This window comes from Hypomesus nipponensis, chromosome 19, assembly GCF_054491055.1.
Source record: "Hypomesus nipponensis isolate SF chromosome 19, ASM5449105v1, whole genome shotgun sequence".
Classification (NCBI taxonomy): Eukaryota; Metazoa; Chordata; class Actinopteri; order Osmeriformes; family Osmeridae; genus Hypomesus; species Hypomesus nipponensis.
In genome coordinates, this window is record NC_140379.1 from 1,348,724 (window position 1) to 1,375,455 (window position 26,732).

The 26,732-nt window shown below is 42.3% G+C and overlaps 1 protein-coding gene across 8 annotated transcripts; it reads right to left on the reverse strand.

Moving 5' to 3' along the window:
* Positions 1 to 1,654: 1,654 nt before the first annotated feature.
* Positions 1,655 to 15,133, reverse strand: pax6b (paired box 6b). 8 transcript variants are annotated; one of them, XM_084682249.1, is made up of 13 exons: positions 15,121 to 15,133; positions 12,091 to 12,144; positions 11,282 to 11,305; positions 8,890 to 9,020; positions 8,553 to 8,594; positions 8,248 to 8,463; positions 7,411 to 7,576; positions 3,984 to 4,142; positions 3,781 to 3,863; positions 3,507 to 3,657; positions 3,032 to 3,144; positions 2,586 to 2,724; positions 1,655 to 1,770 (listed from the first exon to the last, which is right to left on the reverse strand). In XM_084682249.1, exons 1-13 carry the CDS (start codon positions 15,131 to 15,133, stop codon positions 1,685 to 1,687), a joined length of 1,377 nt encoding a protein of 458 aa, XP_084538375.1. In that variant the 3' UTR covers positions 1,655 to 1,684. The 8 variants fall into 8 exon arrangements, with proteins under 8 accessions (XP_084538375.1, XP_084538373.1, XP_084538376.1 ...); XM_084682247.1 differs by having other exon boundaries at positions 11,282 to 11,311; XM_084682250.1 differs by lacking the exon at positions 11,282 to 11,305.
* Between the last annotated feature and the right edge of the window lie 11,599 nt (positions 15,134 to 26,732).

A 26,732-nucleotide genomic window follows, 5' to 3' on the forward strand; every position in this document is an offset into this window, starting at 1 on the left:
ATAGAAGCATGACAGAAGATGCTTGACAGGAACCCCTCCCCTGGTCTTTGATTATAAATAAGGACTGCTGGATTAGATTGCAGTCAAACATACGCGAAGCCAATGTAATAGAACATAAACTGTTTACAAAATGTTGCAACACAAGACTAATATCTTTAAAAAAAACATTGTGTACTAGATGAAATACAAAGGCTTTGGTCTGTTTTACAATCAACAATGATTAATTCTGATATGTACTTGTAAACAACTGCCAAACACTTATGTTTAAAACTCTGTCAAGCATGTTTAATCATAATTATAAGAATTAAATATTTCTAGTCGCACAAAAAGAATTGACCATTGGACACTATAATACAACTATACCTAAGAGACATATTGTACCCTAAAGAAATGTATTTCATGATGCATGTGTAAAAACATTTATAGAATATTCTGGGGGGATATAAATGAAATCAACTTTTATTGTAGAAATATTTTCTTCTTTCTGGAAGATTTCTAGGGAAGACAAGTACTTACAATTTGACATAAACAAATTGAGTTTTAATCGAGGACACAGTCTACTATTCTCTGACTAAAGCTGTTTCCATCCCCATCTGGCTCCTCCCCTCTCCTCTGGCTCCTCCCCTCTCCTCTGGCTCCTCCCCTTCCCTCTGGCTCCTCCCACCAGAGACCCAGCAGGAATTCTTCCAACCAAGCAGGGAACCGAGCATAGGTGTTTTATGTCCCACTATCTTCTCACACCTCACCCAGGACATACCCAGACCCAGAAACATGTCCCTGGTCAATTCCAGGCCCAGACCCAGACCCAGACCCAGACCCAGAACCAGGTCTAGGCCCATTTGGCTCATTTGATGCCCAGGAAACATCCAGCACCACAGAGGGTGTAGATGGGGTCTGAGCCTCCTCCATCAACGTCCATGTTGCAGGGATTTGACCAATAAATACATTTTAAACACGGTAAGAATCTTCCCCCAGCTTTTCCTCTTTAAATGATATGCAAAAGTTTAGCCAGAGATCCGCTGACCATGCAAAAAGTCTGGTAAAAAGTCTGGTCTCGATATGAGAAGAAATGGGTGGGGGGGGGGGGCTAGGGGGGGAATTGTCATGGCAGAACCTCTCAGGAGTTCATGGCAGAACCTCTCAGGAGTTCATGGCAGAACCTCTCAGGAGTTCATGGCAGAACCTCTCAGGAGTTCTCTTTACTCAAATAAACGCAAGACCAACACGGTTCTCTAGCAGTCCTTGATCTTGGTTTTTCATGTTAACATACAAACGGCCATTTACAAAACACACCAGAGAACAATAAAAAGAAGCATCGACTGGAGAAGTGGAAATGGATGAAGAAAAAAAAAATGAAAAAAAAACAAAACACGGAGATAAGTTTTTGTTCCATGAAGATTGAACACCGGGCACTTCTATACAGAGGTCCGTTCATTTCTCTTGTTTCTTTCCGTCCTCCTGGGCTGTTCTGTCCGGCCTGTCCCAGGGCTTGCTCTCCTGAAGCCCCAGAACGGCCGCCCAGCAGGGAACACAGACCTAGAAGGCCCAGGGCTCACCCAGAGTCTCTCTCCCTCTCCTCGTCTCTGCTCCTCGTCTCTGCTCCTCGTGTGGGGAACCGCCAAAGGGAGGTGGCGGGGGGGGGGGTTGGGGGGGGGGCAGTTAGAGGGTGAAGTAGCTCTTCTCTCTACTGAAGTCTTGACCAGTACTGAGACATGTCAGGGTCGGCCCCTGGGACCTGCACTGGGACAGACACTCCAGGAGAGATGAGTCCTGCAGAGAACAGAGACACATAGCAACAGAGGTTAGCGTCCAGGAACTCTTAAAACCTGACACTAATCAAGAGAGTCGGTTACCGTAACAGTAGTTGGTTACGGTAACCGACTGACGTTTGATGATATCGCTCCAAGCACGCGTGGCGTAACCACCTAGATATTCAGTATCAGGAAGCATCGCCGCAGTGGAGTGGCTGAGCTCTAAATGATTCAGATCAATGTTTTTACACGGACGAGAACAGTTATATGAGCAAAAATAGTTATCACTTTGCCACAGACAGGGGTGACAGTAAGCCTAATACGCGAGGTAGACAGATTGAGACCTCAGCATTGGTGTTTAAATGGGGAGGGAACAACAGCACATGAATCAAATTAATTAGCAATTTGAGGGAGAGGAAACGATGCTATGCATGATTAACTCCTCATGACTGTGAGCAGTATGTATGCCCCATAACAGCTCTCTAATGGGGTTGAACTGAACTTGGGGCTGGCGTGCTTAATGTGACAAGATGGCACTGAGTTGGAATGGAATGAACTTTGTTCGTGCAATTAGATGGTTAGGGAGAATGGTGTGTGATGTACAGGTACTGATCTATACAGCGTGTTGGACCAGGAGTTGTTTTTGGAATGGTTTTTATTCGTCTTTTTGCAGAGGATCGTGATAAAAGATGCCATGAATTGAACATGGTGTATGTAGCTATGCAGTACCACCTAACTAAGGGGAGAATTAAGGCAGATTTCAATCACAAGTGACTGGTTTGCTTTAAATAAAATCGCCAAGCATGTTTTGTAAACAATGAACTTTCTGCCTACCTGTTGAGGTGGTACCAGAAGTGGTCATTGATTGGCTGTTCATATGTTGCATATGAGGGGGGGTGTAAGTGTCGTAGCTGCGCCCGTTCACAGGCGGGCTGGTAGGCAGCATGCAGGAGTACGAGGAGGTCTGGCTGGGCTACAGACGGGGAGAGAATGTTTATACATTAGCTTCGCCAACGACGCTCCTCAGCTCAGAAAGACTCACAGCCATGCCTGAATACAGGTACCACTCTAGAATTTAGAGAAATCCCATCATAGCTTTTTTTCCCCTTGTAACAGCAAACAGTATTGCTCATACTTATAATATTTGTATTTATTTTTTGCTGTCGTTGTATAGTTTTTTTTTACATTCATTTTTTTTCCTCCATAACAGGAGCAGATATGAATGTCCTTTAACACAAGAGATAAGGCCCACAGGACAGCTGAGCTGGTTGTTCACTCACTTGCATAGGTAGGTTGTTGCCCATGGTGAAGCTGGGCATGGGAGGCAGAGCGCTGTACGTGTTGGTGAGAGCGGTGTCAGGTCTGCCCAGCATCGACCCTGACGTGAACGACACTGAGGGTGGGAGGGAGAATGTGGTTACAGAACTGTCAAAGTCGTACATTCCAACGGTGCAACAAGTGGCGTTCATTAGTCAAATATCGCGTGCGCGAAACGACGCTTTCTCTGACAGCTGGATGAGTCTAGACTCACGAGTGTTCGGGGGTATTTCAGTTCTACTGTTTACCTGTCATGGTTGAATTACTGACTATACGGAAAAAAAAAAAGTCTAAAATATTAATTATAAAGAGTAAATTACCTTTTATTTATTTTTAATTTATGTTTTACTCCTGACAGAATGATAATATTATTAAGTACTTCTACCTCAACAAACTCCAACAAACGACAGGCTCTACAAATCCCTGTCCTGGACCTACCGGGGGTGGTGGGCTGGGGCATGCTCTGGTACACGCTGGTACTGAAGCTGCTGCTAATGGGAATGTGGCTCGAGGAGTTGCTGGCCTGCCGACGCTGGTTCCGCAGTTTCTCCTCGCGCCTCCACTTCGCTCTTCTGTTGGAGAACCATACCTGCGCGCGCCACATCAGCCAGACGTTAGCCACAGATAACCTAATGCATGATTTACGTATGATTACGCAGAAGAAAAAAAATAAAAAAAATAAGCCAATCAGATCATTTAAAACGTCTCTCACTTGTATTCTTGCTTCCGGCAGATCGATTTTCGCTGCTAGTCTTTCTCTTGCGAAGACGTCAGGATAATGAGTTCTTTCGAATTCTGAAATCCATGACGGAAGTAGTTAGTTAAATATTATAAAAGAGATTTAATTCAAACATGTCGTGAACCTCTATTCGGTTATTTGTTCAATGAAAACAGGAGTTGGTTGTAAAAGTTCACCTTTTTCCAGTGCTTCAATCTGCTCTTGAGTGAATGAAGTGCGGTTTCTCTGTAGCTTTCTCTTGAGCTGCAGTCGCATCTGCGTCTCGTCTGAATCCTCTCCGTTGGAGCTGATAGAGTTTGTGTTTTCTCCAGCTCCGTCCTGTTGCTGGCAACCATCTACAAAATAATCAGTAAAGATACGCTCACTTTAAAAATCAAGTTAGAAAAAGTATCTACAAGTTGCCTACAATATAGGCCAAGGAAATATTCGTTATAGCCTAACGTTTAAATTAAATGGTCAAATAGCAAAACCACATTCGACAGGATACAGCCTTTCTTTACATTTTTGTTTGTTTAAGTTCCATTGCATTTAGTCCAGGTATATTACCGTTAAGTTAGGCTACTTCTGGCTCATTAATATGCCCACATTAATAGCCTGAAAGATCAGTTATTTGTAAAATATTGTGGGAAAAAATACCCTTCCTAAGCAATCGCTGCACCAACTTCGATCCTTTATCACCCCAAAACAATAGTAAATCTGCTCAAAGGGTTGAGAGAAATGTGACAAGATGGGGAGCTCCTTTCATACCCTCTGAAATGTTTTAAAACCCCAACTCTTTCCCTTTTTAAGAGCACAACGATGTCTCAATGGCCGTCCCCATATGGGCGTTGGTATAGCCATTGAGCTGACCACAAACTCTTGAATGGAAGAAACCGCCTTTCACAAAGATACAATACCGTTAGGGGTAAGGGAAACCATTAAACTATGGACACAGCGAGAGGCGACCAGCAAACTCTTCGTGGGCAGAATATCTTGAGATGGAGACGAGGAGGAGGGGGGGGGGGGGTCGGTAGAGGAAAACAATCGAACGAGACTACAAAAGGATTCTCTCGCTTGCTCTCTCTCTCTCTTGCGCGTATAGTGCTTTGGCATTGTGCGCACGAGGAGCCCAGTCAACAGAGCTTTGAGACCAGTGTGTTAACCCTTATCCACTACCATCATTAATCACGTCCCCCGGCCAGCTAAACGCCAGTCAGGATTTCTGTCTTCAATTGGAAACAAATGAGTGAGGAGAGAGCATGCAACCTCCTGAACAACCTAAATAAGGGGCAATCTATTCACTGCTCCTGGTTATCCGTGGTGGGCCTATAGGGACTTCGGCTACAGGGCGAGGCTTATCGACTAATGCCTGTCTTGTTGTTGGACATCATTATCACACCGAGAGGTTAATGTGAAATTAAGCAGCATCGAGAAGAATCGTTAGCATGCATATTTTTGGTCGTTGAATTGAAGTGTAGGGCAAAGACATCAACATCTTAAAAGAGACTTACAATAGAAGTCACAATATTACCAATTTTCGATACATTGACCGTGTTTGAATTAATCAAATGAATGAGGCCATGAGTGCTGGAGACGATGGTAAATTATTGTTAATTGAAATGTTGCATAGCAGGACTTTAATCAACTTTAGACTTTAGGATAATATGTTAGAGTCAAAAACTGTGTATTCTTTAAAAAAAAACATAGACACGTAGGCCTACAAATAATGTAAAAAATTATATTTTTAAATAGGTATTTTTTTTAACCATGCCGGCGCAATTTCTTTCTCTCAAGAAAAAAACCCCAAGGAGAGGTGCTGCTTATTATCCGTCTGCCAGACCCACTGACGCTAGATTTGGGATTTGTTTTCTTCATAAAAGCTCTGGAAAATAAACTAATTCTTTAGTATCTAGGAGTCTCAACCAGTGAAGCGGAACAGCACCAAAAGAGCTGCCGCACCAAATGCAGCACCAGGCTGGATCAAAACACCCCAAAAGACGCTTAAAATGAAAACAGCGTCTAAATCCTATAGACTGGATTTAGGGCTTTTGCCTATACGACCACGACGAGAGAAAGAGAAGAAAGAAATTTCTCCGTTGAGTTTTATTCTTCTTCCCTGGATATAGTTGTCTCCTTCTGGGCCCTGTCACGCCACTTGTAGCCATTATTTTTTTGCAACTGTTTCTCGTATGTTGCCAGACGTGGACCATATTTCGTTTTCCTTAGAGACCTCACGTCGCCTTACGGTTTGGGCGTGGAGGCCAGATAAAATTAATTTCTAGTCTGAGACTATGTCGACGTCCCTGTCTCAATCTTCCCTGGATTTGAGTAGCGATGGAAATCAGAAAGTAATTCTAAGAGGAAATTTTGTTTAAGAGACAGTATTTTTTGTAGGCCTATAATGCTATTTTGAAATCAACACATAATAATTATAATAGGCTACCCTATTATTATTATCACTATGATTGTGGTATTGTTATTATTAGGCATAATAAAACAATAATATTTTCATAAATGTTGTTATTACTCTTTTTTATATTACTCATTAATATTTGTTGTCATAATGGTATTCCTATGGTTGTTGTTAATATTATTTTTATCATTATTATTATCATTATTATTAATGGTGGTGGGGATGGCACCATTGTTATCATTGCTATTCTCCAACATTTAACATTTCAAACTTTAAAATATCATATTTTCAGTCAAATCTTAAGGCAAGGACCCTATGAAGAGTTTCTGCTGAAAAGACTCATCGCCCGGCGCCAGCAGCTCGTCTGTGTGCGTTAGAGTCATGTTGCATGACTGCTGTGTCCTGGACTGCAGCACTGAACAGGCCATGAGCCCGGCCCATACCGACCCCCGGGCATGTCGTCATAACCAGAGACAATACTTCCTCTAATGAGCAATTACACACCGCCAGCACCATTCCCATAACCAATCATTGCGTGTGAAGGAAAACATTCCTTTGTACAGATACGGCCGCACACTGCCCTCTCCAGCCTGCTCCCCCTCCAGGAGGAGGGGGCGGATGCTGTGTGTTGGGGGGACACCTCAGCACCAGGATCAGGGGCCTGTCACGCACATAGCCGTCTGGGACAGAGGAGGCATTGAGACCGCCCGATTAATTAGAAGTTATGCTTCGCACGGGCTGTCCACTAATCGTCCACTTTTAATTGGGTGACTTGACATCAAAAGCATGCGTTTACAATACCTGCTTGAGAAATCATTAACCGTGTGCACCAGACTACTGTGCTGGTGAAGGGCTTAGGACCGACCCAGACCAGCCTGCAGTGTTTTCAGAGATGTACATGTAGTATGTATGTATGTGTTGTATGTATGTATGTGTTGTATGTATGTATGTGTTGTATGTATGTGTAGACCTGAGGTCTGAATTCCTGCTTGTTTTGTCGCAAATTCATTTAATCCCTGACAGTTTCCACAGGAAGCAATAGAGTTTATGCTATTTGCTCAATTTGAACCAAAACAGTGTTTCGACAATGTCAACCCTGCCCCCTGTACATGTGGCTAGTGGGCTGACATTCTTCCCTCTCACGCTACGTTTCACAGCATGATTAAACGGATCAGGATTCCTATACGGTCGTTTATCATGGTTCTGCGTACCTGGGTTGGGCTGTCCTGGTACTGAAGTTCCGGGGTACCAGCCAGGGCGTGTGCCCCAGCTTCCTGTCTGACCGTTAAGCATTCTCAGTTTGTCATACATCCCATCTGCACCCATCTGCTGCTTCTCACTAGCCAGGTTGCGAAGGACTCTGTTTATCGATGACACCTGAAATGCAAAACAAGACATCAAGAAGGGAGCAAGGGCTTGGTTGCAGTGTGTGATGCACGTTGAATGTTGCTGTGCTGTGAAGGCATACGTAACAACACACACACACGTACACACACACGTACACACACGTACACACACGTACACACACGTACACACTGTCAGGCCTATCCTGTTGACTAGAGGACTAACAGTTATGCCTAACACCTAACTTTTGCCTTTTTTTGACAAATGAATTTGCTGATAAACAGTGTTTAAAGGCATAGTAACGGTGTCATATTTTGGTAGAAAAACATTTTTGAAATCATTTGTATTTTAATTGTTGCCTATTTTTGTACAAATTCGAAATACTGTAAAAAAAAAAGTTGGCAATATTTTGATCAAGAAATTTGCAAAATTATGTACAAACAATTGTTGTTTATATTGGATACAATAAAATATAGCATCATATTTTATTAGTATGCAAATGGACATAGTCTATGTGTTGCTTGTCTTGTAAATATGTAATGGGTGTTGCAGTCAGGCCTGTGTACCTATAATATCATATGACTGAATGGTTGGTTGCCCATAATCCTTACCGTCCATTGCATGTGAAAAGTCATTTCATGTGGCAAATTAAATCATGCTCATAACTTACAGTCAATGCACTTACACTGGGAATGTGCACTTACACTGGGGATGTTGTCGTTGGTGCAGACTCCTTCGGATAGGAGCCTGTCGCGGATCTCCCAGGCGAAGATGGACGGGCACTCCCTCTTATACTGCGCTATCTTCCCAACCACCTCCGGTGTGGCGACCCTGGGTTTGCTTCCTCCGATCGCTCGCGGTCTTATGGAGCCCGTTTCATAGTACCTTCCCAGAATCTTACTCACGCACCCGTTCGATACCTTAATAGAAAACAAAAGACACAATTCACATACATTATTTACGACTATTTGTGAATTTTTAAGATTACGTCAAACAATGATAAGCTTACGTTTTCATTGTCCAGCACTTGGACTTTTGCATCAGCATGGTTCTATAAACACAGAGAATATGCCTTGAATGGTATAAGATAAGGGATTATGCACTTTCTAAAATGCACGTTATAGGAACTAAACCGTTATCCCATACGTTATTTGCCTTTAAAGTTATATTGCACTTAGTTTGGCAAATTTCCAGGCTTTAAAGATGAGTAGTTAAATCTTAATTAGCCTGTATTTATTAAACTGACTCAAAACCTAAATGTAGCTTGTGCAATATTACACTTCGCTACAGTTTAGGTAGGGCTGTTGTCTCTTCTATATAAACAAAACAATGTGCCCTCGTGTCACCTGCAGAATCCTTGAGATGTCGCACGGGCGCGCGCCACTGTGTGCAAGTTCGACAATTTTCTGCCTGGTGGAATCCGGTAGCGGTCTACCGTTAACGAACACACCGCCGAGTTGGTTCACACCACTGTGACCTAAACGGAGACAAAGGAAGCACCGTTATGTCAAAAAAAATTAAGCAAAATCATGCTACAATAAAGGCACCGCTGAGCAGCAGTAATAGGCTAAATATGTTAAAATAATTGTCATTGGCATAGATAAAGATATTACTAAATAAAAAACAAAACAAAAAACAACACAAATATGAACTCAATGCATTTATAAAGAAAAGATATACAGTGCATAAGCTATGTAGGCTAGTTATAGGGTTAGTTGAATGTCCAGTATGGGTCAGTCCGGTTCACAATCATTGTGCGGTAATTCAATAAATCAACACATGCAAAGCATCGATTAAACGTCAGAGCGCTGGATGATCTCAAACCATCCAACTGAGTTAAAATCAGTAATACAGACGAATAGTGTCCGGCATCTTTCAGCAACAAAGTAGCGAGCACGTACACGACCCAAAACCCTCTTTTGAAATCCTTAAAGTTGAATTTGTCAAAGATAGAGGCTAAATACAGCGCTGCAGCTTGTCTATGTTACGCTTCACTGGTACAACATACACCGTTATGCTACAAAACCAATGTGAAATAAAAACAACACAAGCCTAGTATTATCTTTGTAAAATAATTTTCAAAGCAAGGTCTATTCGGTGAGAAAGTCCGGTAAAGCACAGAGTGAGCTGTAGCAAACCTGAAGCCAAGAGGGCCAAACGCTTCCCCGGTGTGCCTGAACTGTTCTCCGTTCCTCCGCTCCCTTCCCCGGTGCTGCCGCACAGTACATTGACTCTGGGAGCACGAGCTCCTTAGCAATAAATAGCTCCAAATATAGAAGAGGGGGAAATATGATGAGGCTGCCTGACATTTGTCTTTAAAATAAAGCTAGCTGCACGTCAAGTTTGAGCTTAATTTCTGGAAATAGGCGGAAGTCGTCTCGGATCATGCATGGAAGGCTAATTGAAAAGATCAGTTGGAGCACTTGTGGCAGGCATGTCACTTTATGACACCGCTCTGCTTTTGAAAATCGCATCGTCACGACAAATAGTAGCATGATAAAACGACCCTTTCTGTCTGCATTTGGATATCACTCAGACTAAATTGGACGCAACTCCTTTACCCTCCGAGGCAGGCTTCGTTTTAAGGTGGCCATGGGCTACGCGCGGGCACGGTCACAAGGGCGCGCAGGGAATCTTAACATATTAAAACTGACATCCAGTTTTTTTTCTCTTGTTTGTATTTGACAACAAATGCTCTGAGCCACTACAGCCCCTGTTGTGTGTGGACAGTCGGCTATCTCAGCTTGGAATGTGCTTCATAAACGTGCCCACGCGCACGTCCCATAGCTATCAACATGGGATGTTTTGAGTGAAAATAAATCTGTTTAACCGAATATCCACATCTCTTTCGCCACTATGAGTAGCAAATCCTCCAACGTGGACCTGATTATTAGTTAATCCATTATCATCCCGTTGGTAATTCCAGGATTAAGTGGAATTAATTGAGTCCTTACTCTCAAATTGGCCTGTGACCACGGTAAACAGCGGCCTGCTGTGAAACAGGGTCGTAGCTCGATAATTTCTGATTTACAACATTATAACTGTCTAATATAAACCCACAGGATCGATAAAACCGTCAGATAAGCGCATCACAATTCAATTCTCATAAGGATGCGTCTTCATCATGGCACAATTCCCCACGGCGCGCGGAGTCGATCTCGCCCGCTGGTGCTTGTTACGCGCCTTGTATTCTATTGCAAGTCAACTAATGGGAAAACATATGGTGTCAATTTGGACGCTCCGCACCATATACACCCAGGAGTTATTAGCACAAAAGACACCGAGGCCTCCGCGACCTTTAGACTACCCAAAGGTCCAGGCCCAGTGATATATCCTCGGCAATTCGCACCAGATATCACAGTACAAGGGAGCCTCCTATTAACATCCGTCCTGGGTACGGCAGGCGCAGAGGGAGGCTTTGATAAGGCCTTGTTAAAGACAACGTCTCAATAGAGGCCCACTGGCACTCTGCGTGATAATTACGCAGCGAGAGCGCCATATACTCTTTTGATCGAGGAGGTTGGACTGTCTGTCAGAATCCCCAGAAATTCAAAATACACATAATGTACAGAATTACAGTTGAAGGTACATACATTGTAACATGGTCATTAAAAAAATGGCCCATGGCCATTGACCCGGGCCCTTTAAATACATGTAATTAGACTAAATACGCACAGGGTACAGCACACACACGTCATCAAGGTGAGGAGAAAAGCAAGAGAGAATCATTCCACACACCTTCATCACAGATGTCATACACCTCTTGTCCAGCAGAAAGAGAGAAAATTTGGCATGTTTATCCTGTATGTTTAGCTTAGCCAGTGATAAGACAACAATATAACCCAAATGTGGGCCAAGTTACACAAAAACAACACAGTGTAGTGAAAGCAGTGTACGCCCTATCTGCAATATATGTTACCTCAAGTATTATTCATGTTATTCTGCAATGTGTTTGCTATACCTTGATACAGCTATTCTGTGTTAGTATAATCTGTGCATCCCACTGAAACTCCGGCTCTGTTCATGAAGACTAATCTACATAAGGCAATATTGCTATTCCTCATGTTTCATGCGATGTTCTTTTTGCGCTGTTAATCTCGTATGCAGCATGGCAGGCTGCTCTAACGCTAATGCAGACGGCTGTGCAATTATTTAATACCAACTCAAGCAGAAACAAAAATCTCCCCTTCATCCCAACCCTCTCCATTATCTCTCTCTATGTGTGTGTGTGTGTGTGTGTGTGTGTGTCTCTCTCTCTCTCTGTTTTTTTCTCGCTGTCTGTCAGAAAATAATTCCCAGTGTAAATGCATAATCTAATTGAACAGAGGCAAGTACAATAGTATATTAACGGTTAATTTTAAATAATCACTGCGTTGCCTGGTATAAACCTATCAGATATACTTCTTGTGTATCTCACTTAGTTAAAGTTTGCATGTGCTAAACAGCTAGCCTACCTTACAATAGGACAGGAATGTACATGCATTTCTCTGTATTGGTAAATACTATACAAGTTTAAAAAATAAAAATAGGTATGTAAATCAACTTACTGTTCTGCATCATCGAAGCAACGCCAGACTCCCACGCAGCTTGGTTGTGGTATTCTATGTCATAAGGAGATAAAACTAATGATTAGGATGAAAGATGACTGTTGCTTGTTCCATATACATGCAATTTTTACAAGGACATTTTGTTTCTCATCACGCTTCGTATTTCAAGGAAGTTTGCGGATATTACGGTAGGAAAAAATCCATGTTGCTGTATTATAAATTTCACATAATTTAATCTGTATTTCTCCATATATATTTTTGTATTAAACTTGCCTGGAAACAGAGATGACTGTCCGCTTAAAACAATTTAGCCAATCATCTGCCGTTTTCACTATCTTAATGTTTCCCTATAGGACAAAGCAAAACAAAATATTAGTACACCCAAGACAATTGTCCACGGGCGGCCTACATTTTGCTATTAGATATTAGCCTCTTTTTTAATCGTTTTGGATTTGTATTAATTTTTTATGGTATTAACCTGTTTTACTCCGGTCCATTTGAGCAAAAATACTTAGGCCTACTGTCCGCCAAGATTGTCAGTTCATGTCAAAATATTGATAATGGGCCCGTGTTCTGAAATGATTGGGAACTACTTTATTGTTTTGTTTCCTGCTGTTTTGCTGCATGGTTTGTGAAGGGGCCCAATGTTTTCTATGACCGCTGAAAGGCTGGTTTCTTGACCTAAAGAGTGTTCTCGGTATGAGTATCCGTCTCACTGGTATCCCATACAATTCGTTTGTACTAGTTTCCCTCGTCTTCTGGTGCCTGTCGTCTAAAGTGTACAGTGACACACGTTGTCTATCTCGCCTCACTGCTCTGTAAAAGTACTAACCAGGAGGGGGTAGAAGCGAGTGTACAAAGCCTGCCGGACTACAACAATGCGCCCCTTTCTGCTTCCATACCCAAACCCGGGGCGCAAACTCGGCCTGCACAACTAGCTACACAGATTCCCACTAAACGTATACAACAACTCCAGAATACAAAGAGCCAAAGGCATGCATGCACTCCCCCACTCCTCAGCGCGCGCGCACACACACACACACACAACCTCGCCTCGACACCTCAGTGTCACCACTGGTGACCGTGACCTTAGTGGCCATGCTTCAATGTGAGTTTGGTTGGTGCAGTTTTTTAGAACTGGAAAAGTAATTCACGTTATACATATTTGAAAGTAATTGTGTAGCTGGTACGGCCGTTTGGGTTTCTCAAACAGATACAACAGCTCAGCGGGGAGTCCAATTGGAAAAGACGACCGCAAAAAGAACCCATTCAACTGGGCCGTTAAGAGGGTGTCCAGAGAAGGGAAGCTAGTTTTCTTCTTTTACATCAAAACAACCTTGTTGCCGGTGTGGGCCTGTTTCTCCTCGAACCGTATAAAACACGCCTCACACTAAGTAGACAGCTAAACATTTTCGATCATTTCTTGTTGTGGAAAAGAAAACGACCTCCATTAAATGTAAAGATTCCTTTACATAATGTTCGTCCGTCAACGGGCAACTGCATTTTTAAGTTCGAAGAAATTCTAGTCATATCTTATCCAAATCCCCAAGTGTGGAGAAAATCTGGCGACATAAGCCCACTTTCAACTCTAGGTTGAAAATATAATGCATAATGTATTCAACCCATTACATTCCGGAAGAATACACTAAGAAATTGAAGATTTCTTACGCGTTCAAGCTGGCCGCAAAGTTTCAAACAACAGCATACCTATGCGTTCATATAAAATGTTTACATTTTATTAATTTAGCTAACTCGTTTTGTAGAATGCAGCGTACAGTACAGAAAGCAGAAAATCAAGAATCAGAAGGGCATAGTTGAAGTAGGTTGGTGGTCAGAGGCCAGGAAACTTTAGACACATCGCAAAGTAACCACAGCTCAGCTGCATCCTATATCCCGAGCCTGGTAGTTAATCATTTATTGAGTGTTGAGGTTAACTAGGGTCTAATCTGCATTTCTTTCCTCTAGTAATCCGTGATAACAATGGCTTAATTAAACATGCTTATTCAGGTCGTTGGATCCTGCGTTCACAACATTCATATGCACAAATACATTACTATCTCGACAATGGCGCTGTAGGAAGTAACATTTACATCCAGTAAGCATCTTAGTGTTATCTTAGTGTAATGCCGGTTTATTCGCTGTTATTATTTTGAAGGGACTGTATTTACCGAAAACATCATGTAAATGTATAATTTCAAATGTAGTTTAGTTCCATAATTACTCTCGATAATAAACGTCTATGCTATAGCCAGTAATAATTGTTTATCTTTAAAGTATGTGGCAAAAACAGTGAAAAGATATTAGAAGACATCAAAAATAAAACAATTGAAATAGATGTTTGGCGTTAGTGCATATGTTTGTATGTTATCATTATTAATATATGCCTAGGTTATAGTAACATTTAGCATAATTTGGAAATAAGTTACTTTAAGTAACAGCCTAACAAAATAACCTATATGGACGATAATTGCAGTATGATCTAAGTTTTAATCGCTATCATCAAGCCTAAAAGAAGATTGGAAAAAGTCCAGAAATATGGTCTTTGGCACAAAAACACAACAAAAATAGTAAGCGGGCTCTGCGTTGTCTTGTGTGTTGTTTTTTTTTTTTTTGAGCAAGCGCTTGGTTGACTCTCCTATATGAATCAAGCTGACACCTTTCCTAAACGGGTCATTGCGCCCCATTCTCCACGATGATCACTGTCTTGGCCTAAAGTGACTTTTTACTCTTTGCTGTCATAAATAAGAAGTAAGCTATCCGTAAACAGTAACACAATCGAGCTTTTAGGAGCACATCAAATAAACAAGAAAGCCGGCCTGGTTGGCTGCATTGTAAAACTAGTATGCGAGCGAACAACCCAGCCATGACCCCAATCCAGACCTCAACAATGACATCAATATTTTTTTAAAGAGGTTTACTAAGACGAACAATATTAACTTTGCTAATATAAATAGTAACGATAAGCATAACTCTTCATGGTATTATACCAACAGGCTAAATATAATGACAAAAAAATAAGCACTTTCTTACCTTTTTGAGGCATCCTGTGTCTGTTTCAAAGTCCTCGAGAAAATATTTCTCCGCACCACAGAAAGAGAAGAAACGTACTTCAGTCTCTCGTGAGGGTTTTGTAGTAAAATGAAAAAATAGTGTTCCAGTGATCTTGTGCGGAGACGGAGGGGATATCCCTGCGAATGAGACAGAGATTGACAGTGAACTCAGATGTCAGGACCGGAGTTATCGAAGATGTGCGCTCGTGTGTGTGTGAGTGAGCGAGCGAATGAGAGAGTGGGAAAGAGAGAGAGAGAGAGAGAGCGAGAGAGGGAGGGAGGGAGAGTGGGAGAAGGGGGTGTGGGTAGGAGGAAGAACACACCTATGCTGATTGGTGATGGAACAAGTGTATTAATGTATGTGTTCCTGCTCTGCTCTTTGCCTCGCCTCCTTCCACCACTCCTCACTGGCCCATTAGCGCGAGCCGACCTCTGTCATCATCCCCCTATAAACGCCTTCCCCCTGCGACACAGCCAAAGCGAGAAACGGGGCAGAGCCAGAGAAGGAGGCAGCCTCGTCTTTCCAACCCGCTAATCAGCCCACACATGCAAATACCCAACTCCCTCGCCTGCCTGAATATTCCCATGTGCAAACTACACTGCCTCTGGAACACTCATTGGATATACATTTTATATTCATATAATATTCGTCCAGACTAATGTTAGTTTTCTTGGTGAGATTGGAAGACGTGCTTGTTTTACGTTCAAACTTTATCTCGTGACTCCATTGAAATCCTGGATGCAACGATTTGTTTTTGAATGTTTTAAGATTTAAGACCGTGGATTACCGATGCTTAGGCTACTCCGTGACTAAACTGACACGGTTGAATCAAGCATTAGGCTACATAACTTATATTCTTCTAGTAGAAGATATCTTATAGATTCTGCCACCTAGCAGGCAAGACAGGCAGTCAGTATATTCAAAAACACTTTAGAACCAATAACATTAAAATAATAAATAGACGATGAAAGGTGTCAAGACTAACACACTGTGAGGAATTACGAACATCAAAGCGCCTTCATGGACTGTATTCTGGCAGTTATGTTGGAACGTCCTTTAATGTGTTAGCCTACATATCAATTTAAGCGTCTCGTTGTGACATATTCGTATTCCGAGGGTGACATAGTTATCGAAATTAACGTTTCACATTACTCCTGTGTGGTTTACTTTGCTTACAGGGCTCCGGTTTGTTTTCAAGCGGTGATCTCGTCCCAGTCAAACTATAAACCTCCTATCTTGTTGAGGCACCTCTTAGAAGTGATACGGTCCTTGATGGTACTCACAGGGTCTTCAGTGAGATGCATTGAGAAGAGTTAAACCGTAGAGCCCCTTTACCTTGTGTATGAAGTGCAACTTGAATGCTCTCTAGTGTCCAAAAATACGCAATGTATTCATGAGCCTTTGTTGACGTTATACGGTTATCCCGTTAGGCATATCCCTGTCGGAACATAGCACGCGGATGAGGGGCCTGGTTTTAGCCAAGCTCTGTTGCATTTTATGGTCACATTTGCAGGGCGCGCGAACGTCACCCCTGTGAACCTGACAGCAAACAGCACGCGTAAATAAAGTATGGCAAATGACTGTGCAGCCATGACCACGCGCTCCCTAACTTCGTTGAATGACTTGGCCATTAAGGCACACCTCAGCGAACCAGAAAGCAAACCTTCTGCGTCCGTGTTTAGGCACACATTCGTGGTTCGCGCAGCACCAGTCTAAGCACTGGGAGTCCCCGTCAGGACTACGGCCGGTGGGACCGGGAATGTGAGCTGTATGGATGACAAGCCAAACCCAAAACAGAAAAGGGGCACATAAAGGGGGGGAAAGGGACCAGAGGGGGAGGGGGTGTCCTCTTGGTTTTTGGAGGGCGAGGACCATGAAATGAAGCCATGGAGGCCTACCCTTGACTTCCTTTGACATGTGAAAAACTGCGAGAAGTCAGAGCTCATCAGTAAACTACTTTGGAGGTGAAAGAAGGCTCCCTAACAACCATCGCATTCCTGACTACGGGTTCAATGAGGAGACAAACGACGCTGCCAGGGAGAGAGAGAGAGAGAGAGAGGGGGGGGGGGGAGAGAGAGAGGGGGGGAGAGAGAGAGAGAGAGAGAGAGAGAGAGAGAGAGAGAGAGAGGGGGGAGAGAGAGAGAGGGGGGGGAGAGAGAGAGAGAGAGAGAGAGAGAGAGAGAGAGAGAGAGAGAGAGAGAGAGAGAGAGAGAGAGAGAGAGACTGCAAGGCCTGAATGGGGGACTCAGTGGGCGCGCGAGATAATGAGCCGAGAGGACCAACTCAAACTGTCACCCGGGGTCCTGCGGTGAGGAACAACACTTTGGCCAAAACTTTCCCTCAAACAAGCTGTAAACTAAACGGGCATTTCACCTATATCTCCAACAGTGTTTCAACACGCTGAACTGGTGGCTGATTTGGTTGTCAAGCAATAGGCTGGTCCACGCGGTCTACACGTTTTCTCTCTTGAGCGTGCAAAATAATTGTTTTGGTTTTTGTGGCTGGTCTTGTGAATTTCGTATGAGTTGTAAGGTAATTAATATCTTGGTAGTTTGATCTGCAGATAATATGGGGTATAAAAATACACTTATGATTAGCCTAAAAGATATGGAAATGTCAGTTTGTACACCTGTTATAGAGTATATAGAGTATAAAGATATCTATAAGCCTATAGGTATAAAATACTACTACTTGTAGGATTACTTAAGTGTATTCCTTTTGTGACTTTTCTGTCTGCCTCTTGGCCTAGTTGTATTTCCATAACAGTGATTAAGTTGTCATTAACTGGATGAAATTGAAAGCAACAACAATAGAAAATATGAGTTACCCTCCACGAAACATGTTGAGAGCTACAATATTTAACGTGTGAAGTTAGATGACGTCGCCACTGAATATGAATTAGAGTCCAAACAACAACGACACTATTATGATGCTCTATACTGTAACCACTTACACACAATATCAGGCTATCGTGTAGGCTATGCAGAAAGTGAATACCTATTGCTTACACTTTTAGTGTTTGCCTTCTACATCCCATTGTAATTCTAATGTTATTGTGGTCCTCTTGTACTAAAGCTACAGCTGACAGAATTTCTCTCCACTAACCTGATTCTCTGAAAGACCGGTTCCCCGATGAGAGTGTCGAGTAGTTTTCGCTGGAAACAATACCTCCAATAGATTATTGATTTCTTTAGTAAAGCTGTAAATCCGCTCCAAGTGCTAATTCGTTGTCTTCATCCTCCCTAAAGAGAAGTTGTTTTTATCTATAAAGGCCACTTACTTCAGGGCAAAAAAAATGCAAGAAGCCAAATCATCCCTCAATGCACGATAAGCATGTTGAAGATATAGGGCATCATATTTCTCTCTTAAAGACTAAGTCATGCCCGGCATCTGTAGGATATATACTAAATCGTGAAACACGTACTAGACTAGCAATTAGCCCAATTCGGATTAGCAGCTACTAATGCCACAGACCCTGAAAAGGAATCCTAATCTTGTCGCTATTTTCCCTTGGGGCAAAGTGGGCTTTGTGCCCCCTCTAAAAACTTTTAAACAAAAAAATCATAAGGGGGAGGGAGAACCGGGGGCGAACACGACTGACGTCATTCTTGGAGAGCGAAAGGGAGGTCTGTTAGAAAATGTCAACAAAGAGGAGAGGGTGCTTCTGCTCCTATTGATTTATCAGAATATGAGACACGCGGGCCAATGAGAGAGAGAGCAGAGCGAGTTTCATCATCTCAGTAATTATCTAATTGTGGGGCAAGCTGACAAGTCTTCCACGAGGGGGGGACGGCGGGGGCAAGGCGCTACTGCAGCTCCGGACTTTGCAGAAGGTTGGCTTGAGTGTATCACACCCATTACCTATTGACAACATTTAATGTGTGCTTGACAAAAGTGTAATGAAATTGACAACTGTTGCATATATGTTGCAACAACAAAAAATGAAAGAAGAACATATTTTCATAGTACTAGGACGTGGTGCCTCACATGAGATATTGCATACATGTGCATTTTCAGTCATAATAATAATTGCATTATAGCACTTTCATGATATATTATAGCACACAAAACGATTAATTATCCATAAATGTTGAGTAACAGTAACAGCAACAACAATATGGATAATAATATTAAGTTATGAGTAATAGGCCTAATGGTGGCAACAATAATCTAAATAATTTAGCAAGGTAATGTTTGTTTTTTTACTTGTTAGGCCTATAATAATTTGTACCGTTGTTATTATTGCTGATGATGAGGTTGCTATAGTCCAATAATAGGCCTCCAAAAAATAGCATGTGATTATTTAAGTATTTGTAATTAGACTATATAAGAATTCCCATAGGCCTATACCATGTTTGTATGTTAAATACAAAATGAAAATCTGCCCTAAAAAACATATGCGTAATAGGCCTTGTGAGAAAATACAGTTTAATTGTTCCTGTGTGTTGTAGTAGCCTTACACGTATAAAGCTACTATAATTCCCAGGTATATAGGCTACAAATATGAACTGTTGCCTTAATTAACACATTTCAGTACAGTTTCAAGACAACGTTTGAAAAAATCCCTTATATTGCCTATATGTGTGTTCAATTATTGACCATTTGTTTTTATAGGAATTGTTACCAGTACGTGTCTCTTAACTACAGCTTCTCAATTATTGTTTTGATTTGGACGCAACAAAGCTGAAATGAACTTTGTAGCCTACGATACGATGACTACTGTAGTGAATGTCCTGTCATTTTCAAGACCAGGGCAACAGAGTCAGTCCACTTCAGTCCAGAGTCCTTTCCTGGCACTCGGCTCCGGGGTAATCATGCCACGGTGAGCCCTTTCCTGGCTCTCCGCTCCGGGGGAATCATGCCACGGGGAGACTCTCAGGTCTGCCAGGTGCAGAAACGCATTCACGATACGCAACCTTATGGCTATTTGGAGCTATGTGTTTTCAATACCCCAAAACTAATATCCTACTGAATCTAGACTATACTGTGCCTTCCTCTCCTTAGAGTAATTGATGAACTTCACAATAGCCTTTACATTTTTATTTATTTAAGGCATTTAATAATTTTGACATTATGTTTTTTGTTTGTTATGACTAGCGTGTACAGAGTAGGCTTATGCCAATAATATTAAGCATGTGATAGTAAGATTAACAAAATAAGCGTCTTCTTGGTTGAACCAGAGAAAATAATGTTGTTCCACCCCTTCTGAAATAGGTCAATTTAACAAAATTGTATAGGACATCAACCTTATTAACTGAAGATGTTTTCGTCATCAAGTTTTTTTTATGTGTAGTTGACTGTCGTTTTATGACATTTGAGATACTTTGAATTAACCGACATTGGAGGGAAGATACTGGACATAAATAACAATTGTAGCATTGGTCACAATCATTAAACAAATATTTGACTTTACCGAGTGGTAGGCTGAGGTCTGAGTTCAGAGCATGAAAGTGCTGGCCTGGCCAATATTAGAATATCAATAGACTAAAAATAGTATTGAAACTCACCAGACAGTTTGACAAATGAGAGATCTCTGACCGATAGGCTATCCTGCTGATACCAGCACCCGGTGTCCGGTTTCCTAACCCAGATCTCTGAATCAAGTCAAGGCAATAGTATTGTTCCAGATTACGTTTGGATGCGCCGAAGAGTTAAAATGTCAATGAGAGTGAAAAACAAGCTGCCTTGCTCTCTGCTAACTTTCACTGGGCACCAGACTCAACTTAACAGTGATTGGCTGGAGCGACGGCTCGACGTCACCTTTAAAGGCACTTGTGCACAGAACCGGGAGAAGCGCGTGCAGTCTATGCTCTCCAAACATATTTTTTATATATTTATATACGCTATATACGTATATTTAATCCCCGTCCCCCTTCTAAACTCAGTTTAGAAATAGACCTCAAACGAAGAAGCAGACAGTTTTGCCCAGAAGCCAAATATTGAAAAATTATCAATATACTCGTTTAAATGAAAACTAGATTGTTTGAAAGCATACAAATATCTGCAAATTTGATTAACATTAAACGTTAACAATTACGAGTTTCCTCTTGTTACCCTTCACACATCTCAAGCAATATGCCTTTTATTAATATAGCCTAGCCTGGTTTGTGCATGTATAGGCTACAATGACAAAATTAGCCTATAACAGAAAACAAACAAAATTATAAAAACCACACAACCATAAAAGTTGGTATTTAACTCCACATAGGCAGATTTAGTATGGGCAAATTAAGCCGAGGCTATAGAATGAGAGCGGGAATGTAATCATTCGTTCATTTGACGCATTCTGTCTAAAATCCATAAGATTATGGCGCTGCAAATGCGTTTACATTACATGGTTATGTCACCCTTTTTCACGATACAAACCCAAAGTTTACAATTTCTGACTACAAATGACATTTATTTTAAACATGTTAACATGTTTATAGATATCATCTGTAAACATCAGTTAGCATATGCATTTTGTAGATGCATGCAACGATCTAGTCTATAAACACATATTTACTGTAACAGATGTTTGTAAAGTGACATATACATTGGCTTGTATATCCTATAGGCCATTGGCTGGACAGATATTTTATGATTTGATATATTGTTATAGACTGACTCTCTGCTTTCAGGTGTTTCGCTGACTACGGCAGGTGACTGCACGGTTCTCGCCGTTATCCTCCGAAACCGTAAAAGCTTTTACAAAAACTAGAGAAAATGCAATACCGAGACTTAAGGCCTAGTAGAGCTTTACAAAAAAAATCTTAACATGAACTTTTTTATTCAGGCCATTTATTGGTCCATAGAAATACAGGCAACCTTCGGGTTACCTCTTACAAAAGGCAAGGCTTAAAAGCTCCTATGGTCACATTTCACAACCTTTGATGTTTGTGTCAATTTGAACAAGACGGTGAGTAAATGGGCAACCGCGCCATCGTATGTCTCTCAGGAAGCAGCCGGGCGCGCGCAGGTACGGGGCGGTCTGGACTGGCTGTGCTCGGGCCATTATTTGGAGTAACCACTATTAAGAAGCCACGAAACTGTGCAACGCAGCAGGGTTCTCGACATCCGCGCTGGAAACCGCACGGCTTCGCCTCTCTTATCAGGCTGTCAATAAAACGAGACGGGAAGCAGCGGGCCGGGCCAGGTGCTCCCGTTCCCTCCCCACACAGCCCGGCTCTCCTGAAACCGATCAGGCGTGAACGCAAATCTGTCCAGCCGGTCTTCCCTCTACCGTCACCACGCTTCCAAATGCATGCAGCCACCAGTCTCTCCCTCCCTCTCCCCCTCTCCCCCCTTTTCTCTCTCTCTCCCTCTCTCTCTGTCTCTCTGTCTCTCGCTCTATCTCCCTCTCTCTCTCTCTCTCTCTGTCTCTCTCTCTCCCTCTCTCTCCCTCTCTCTTGTTCTCTCGCTCGAACAAAAATATTGTCATGGGCATACAGTATCCTAAAAACATATAAATAATATTGGTTATTTTGCCTCTTTCCTACTACAACTCTCAAGAATAGGAAAATATAGGTTTCCTAAGACGAGGCTGTAGCTTCTTAGGGAATGCCAATCTCTTGCTCGTTCAGACTGATCAAATTTAAAACAAATTCTGTAATGATCGGCCTCTGCTCTCTAGCCAAGCAGAACATCATGCCACCGGATGCGTCACGAGCTGTTTGTTTACTGCCGCTGTTGCACACATCTACAAAAGTCCAAGGGAACGAGCACGTTACCGGAAAGCTAAGAAATCGTGGAAATAGATGAAGCCGTTAAAAGGCATTTCATCCATCTAGTCTTGGATTGATTGCAATGGCTGTAAGGTAGGATATACCTTGGACAGGCTTCATGTTAAACTTTTTGGGCCTATAACTTGTGTACTGCAATTGCCCATATTTTGAGGTCTAGTCAATTTGACATGTAGCCAATGTCGTTTTTCTGTCGTTTAACGTTAATCATTTAGTACAGTTTAATTACAGTGATCAAATATTTTGCTTAATTACCATCTCTGCACTCAGACAGCTGGCCATTGGCTGTGTTCCTGACACAATCTCGAGTCCCTGACTTTTATCACCTTGTCCTCGCGCTCGGGCATGGACACTGTGGATGTAGATGCTTTAGAAATAAGTCATTTCCTCCTCCTTTCTCCTATCACTCTCTCTGTCTATCTCTTCTCTCTCTCTCTCTCTTTCTCTCTCTCTGCCCCCTTCTTTCTCTTTTTTACTATCTCCTTCCCTCTCTCTTCGTCTCTTTTTCTATCTCCCTCCCTCTCTCTTCATCTCTTTCTCTATCTCCTGTGTGAAATGTTTTAATAAGCACATACAAGCTCTGTGTGGAAGGCTTGATTTGTCTCCCACTCAACTCTCCGGCCCTGGATCGAGACATTAGCCGAATTCCCCCGGGGTGATTGGATGCAATTTGTCCGGAGTAGACAGGCACGTCCTGGATGTTAGGAATTCACTTTGTCTCGACGTGACAAGGCTGACTTCGATCTACAATTGCATCTGAAAGTGCAGCGAGCGGAAGGATCCCCCGCCATTATGCGCTTCTCTCCTCTGCGAAATAACAAGATCCTCCATTTGCGAACAAATACTCGTGTAACAATTCAATTTGTGACACCTCTGATCTACGAACAAGGCCTACATTTACACTGTAAGCGCTGTAATTGTGGCGGCGCACTTGGTCAGTCCACCTATGCACAGTCGAGAACGGCGTCCAAACGAGTAAATAGGTTCCAGATCCCTGACCCTTAAAATTAGATTAAAGATTGACAATGGGTTGGATAAAAAAAAAAACAGTAGATTGACACCTGCCAGACAGACTCCCGCGTGATTGATTGTGATGCTTCATGCTGGACACAATAATGTTGCGTTTTGCGCGAGGTTGTGCAGGCGCATTTTTACTGTTCTGCCAGGCGAAACTGAAGTCAGTGTCCATGTCGCGCTGCGAGCTGACAGGGGAAAATGGGAGCTAACGAGGTTGTCAGATGTCCTGACAAGACAAATGAGAGCTCGTCACTCCCTGAGCTTTAATAACGTTTAATGGAAACGTATTGCACCGTTCAAAATACACGTGCTTGGCTTGCCTCTCCGAAGTCCGGCGCGAGTGGACGCGGCGACGCAGTTAATTACGCACGGTGAGGTAAATTACGCGTCCGTGAAAGGTTGCTGGCCCGAATTCAACTCCATCACCGTATCCATGACAAATGGGATTTATTTCTTAGGGAATATTTCAACCCAGCAAATTATGCTGTTTTGGTCTTTTCAAGATTATCACTCAATAAAGAAAACATTTGTATTGTCGAATCAACCCCCAAAGACAAGTGTGAGACATACCAGTCATCAAAAATCAGAACTCCATTATTGATTGTGGGCTGGAGATATCATACAAAATATAATATGAGGATCCCGAATACCAGCATGGTTGCTCTGCAGTAGTGCACCAATAGGAAGGTATAGAGTCTGTAAGTCAAGACTTATAACAACAGCGATCTTCTCCTCAAATGTCCAACTTCCCACACTCCTGTCATGTACAAAAGCTCACGAGATCTTAGAATTGTATCATGACACACGTGTCTTTCTACTTGAATTCCGCCCTTTGGGAGGGCTTGATTCCAGTGTGCTTGTCTTTATTTACAACGTGTGTTTGAAAGCTTTACGCACCTGTGGCTGACAATGTGAGCGCAAGAGGCGAGACACTTACGATGAAGCTTTATATCACACGAATCCTCACACAGATTCTTTCACGCCCTGATAATTAGAGACCAAAACACATAGTTACTGGTAGCCTAAGTTTAGAGCGCGTCGCGGTGGGAGGGTGGCAATTACACGAGCTTTTGTTTAACTCTAGTCTAGCATAGTACCTTTATTTACTCATGCTCCCTTCTCCTCTGATGAAGGGGGCGGAATGAAGGAGGGGGTAAAAATAGACATAATTTCACTAATGACATCACCTGCCCTTTGGCGCTACTCACAGCCAGGACTCTACCCTGCCCGTGTCTCTGCGGGGTCAGGAATGAAGGCCGCGGCACCTGCATTCGAACAGCATTGGATCCGGCTGGACACAGAGGAAGGTAATTACACTCTCAATCCTGCGCTACCTCTGTAAGGCCAATAGTTCCAAATGTGTGTGTGTGTGTGTGTTGTGCTGCAGTCCTAGTTGAGGCCTACTTAAATGGGACTTTGCCTATATTACAATTACATGCTTACGGCCCTTTCTCGAAAACGTAACAGGAGTTAAAAAGAGAAAAAATATAGGGCACAGGGACCTCCAGTAGTCAAAAGTAGCACTGTGGCAAACCGGAGTGGGCTAAGCACATAAATGCGCTTGTTTTTAAAATGAAACGCATACACCGTTAGTCATTAAGCTGGGGCCCATATTGTTGCTCTAGGCGAAGTAGAGATGCGACATAAAAACACCGAATGTGACAAACTCAACGCGGATCGTCGTGATATGTGTAAATGGCCACAACAGTGACACTGAATGTGAATTCATACAGATAACCAGGCCTATGTAGAAACAACACACACTAAATCAGGCAATAACGACGACAAACCGTCTGGAAAATGGAAGCACAGAGCTGCAAGAACTCACTTTGTCTCTCCTTCCCTGCCTGGGTGACAAGGTCTATCCTGAAGTAAACATTTGAGTATAATTGAGCTGATTGTTATTTACAAGTTCCGTACTCGTGAATATAAAAGTCTACGGACATGGTATGCCAGTCTTATAATGACTTTCAGACCACCGGCAAGATGTTATGCATTAATGCATAAAGACTGCATTAATGTCTTGAATTTTAAAATATTAATATGCCATTCTCTCGACTATAGGACTAGCGTAATGAATTATTGATGTGGGTATTTTTTTTATCTCCCATTTGCTGTGAGACTGATCCTGATATGTCAAAAATCATTCTCGCCATCTTTAATTCAAACCTGTCCTGACCGTGTGAACGGTGTATCTCATCACCTACGAAGAAGTGAAGACCACAACAACTCTGACCAATGACCACAGACCGGAGAGGTCTGAGTATATACCTAAAGTTAAAGTTAATTTCTTCCTTAAACAATGTTATGACAGGGCCTACGTTTAATCAGTCCGCTTCAGTTTGGTTTTTATTTATAAAGTTTATGACGGTTAAACCTTAATGGAAGGGAGTTGAATAGAATTCAAACCGTAAAATAAATTGTTCTCAGATCCGTTGTTAAACACATACAGAATGTCATCACAAACTAACCAAAATCAGGCGCGTAATAACAAGTCATTTTGCGCTTGCATTGCTTTGAGATACTAGCGGAGACTATGCGCGCGTTACGGCACAGGCGTCAGCAAATGTCTTTCAAATGTTTATTGTTGTTGTTGTTATTGTTAAGATCCATCTGGTTATGGTCTTGGCTGAGCTCACCCCTAATCAAGATTTTAATTAAAGATGCTTCAAGGCCATGGAGAACATGAAGGTAATGAAGACATACACAGATGCGGTGGTCCTCCTCCGATTGGGATGAAGGAGAAAGACCCGGTCGGTCGGAAATGTAAACATGCATAGAAGTTTGTATAGGCCACGCTATGTGTTAATCCGTCGTCTTGAGAATAGAAGCACATTTCCTATTCGGTTATAG

What these genes read in the sequence shown, in the direction of transcription:
- pax6b (XM_084682247.1), bottom strand. An exon ending in ACCAGGACAGCCCAACCCAG is followed by an intron (nt 4,143 to 7,410) that starts GTACGCAGAACC and finishes ATTATTTTGTAG; the next exon opens with ATGGTTGCCAGCAACAGGAC. An exon ending in TTCTGGTACCACCTCAACAG is followed by an intron (nt 1,771 to 2,585) that starts GTAGGCAGAAAG and finishes TGTTCTCTGCAG; the next exon opens with GACTCATCTCTCCTGGAGTG.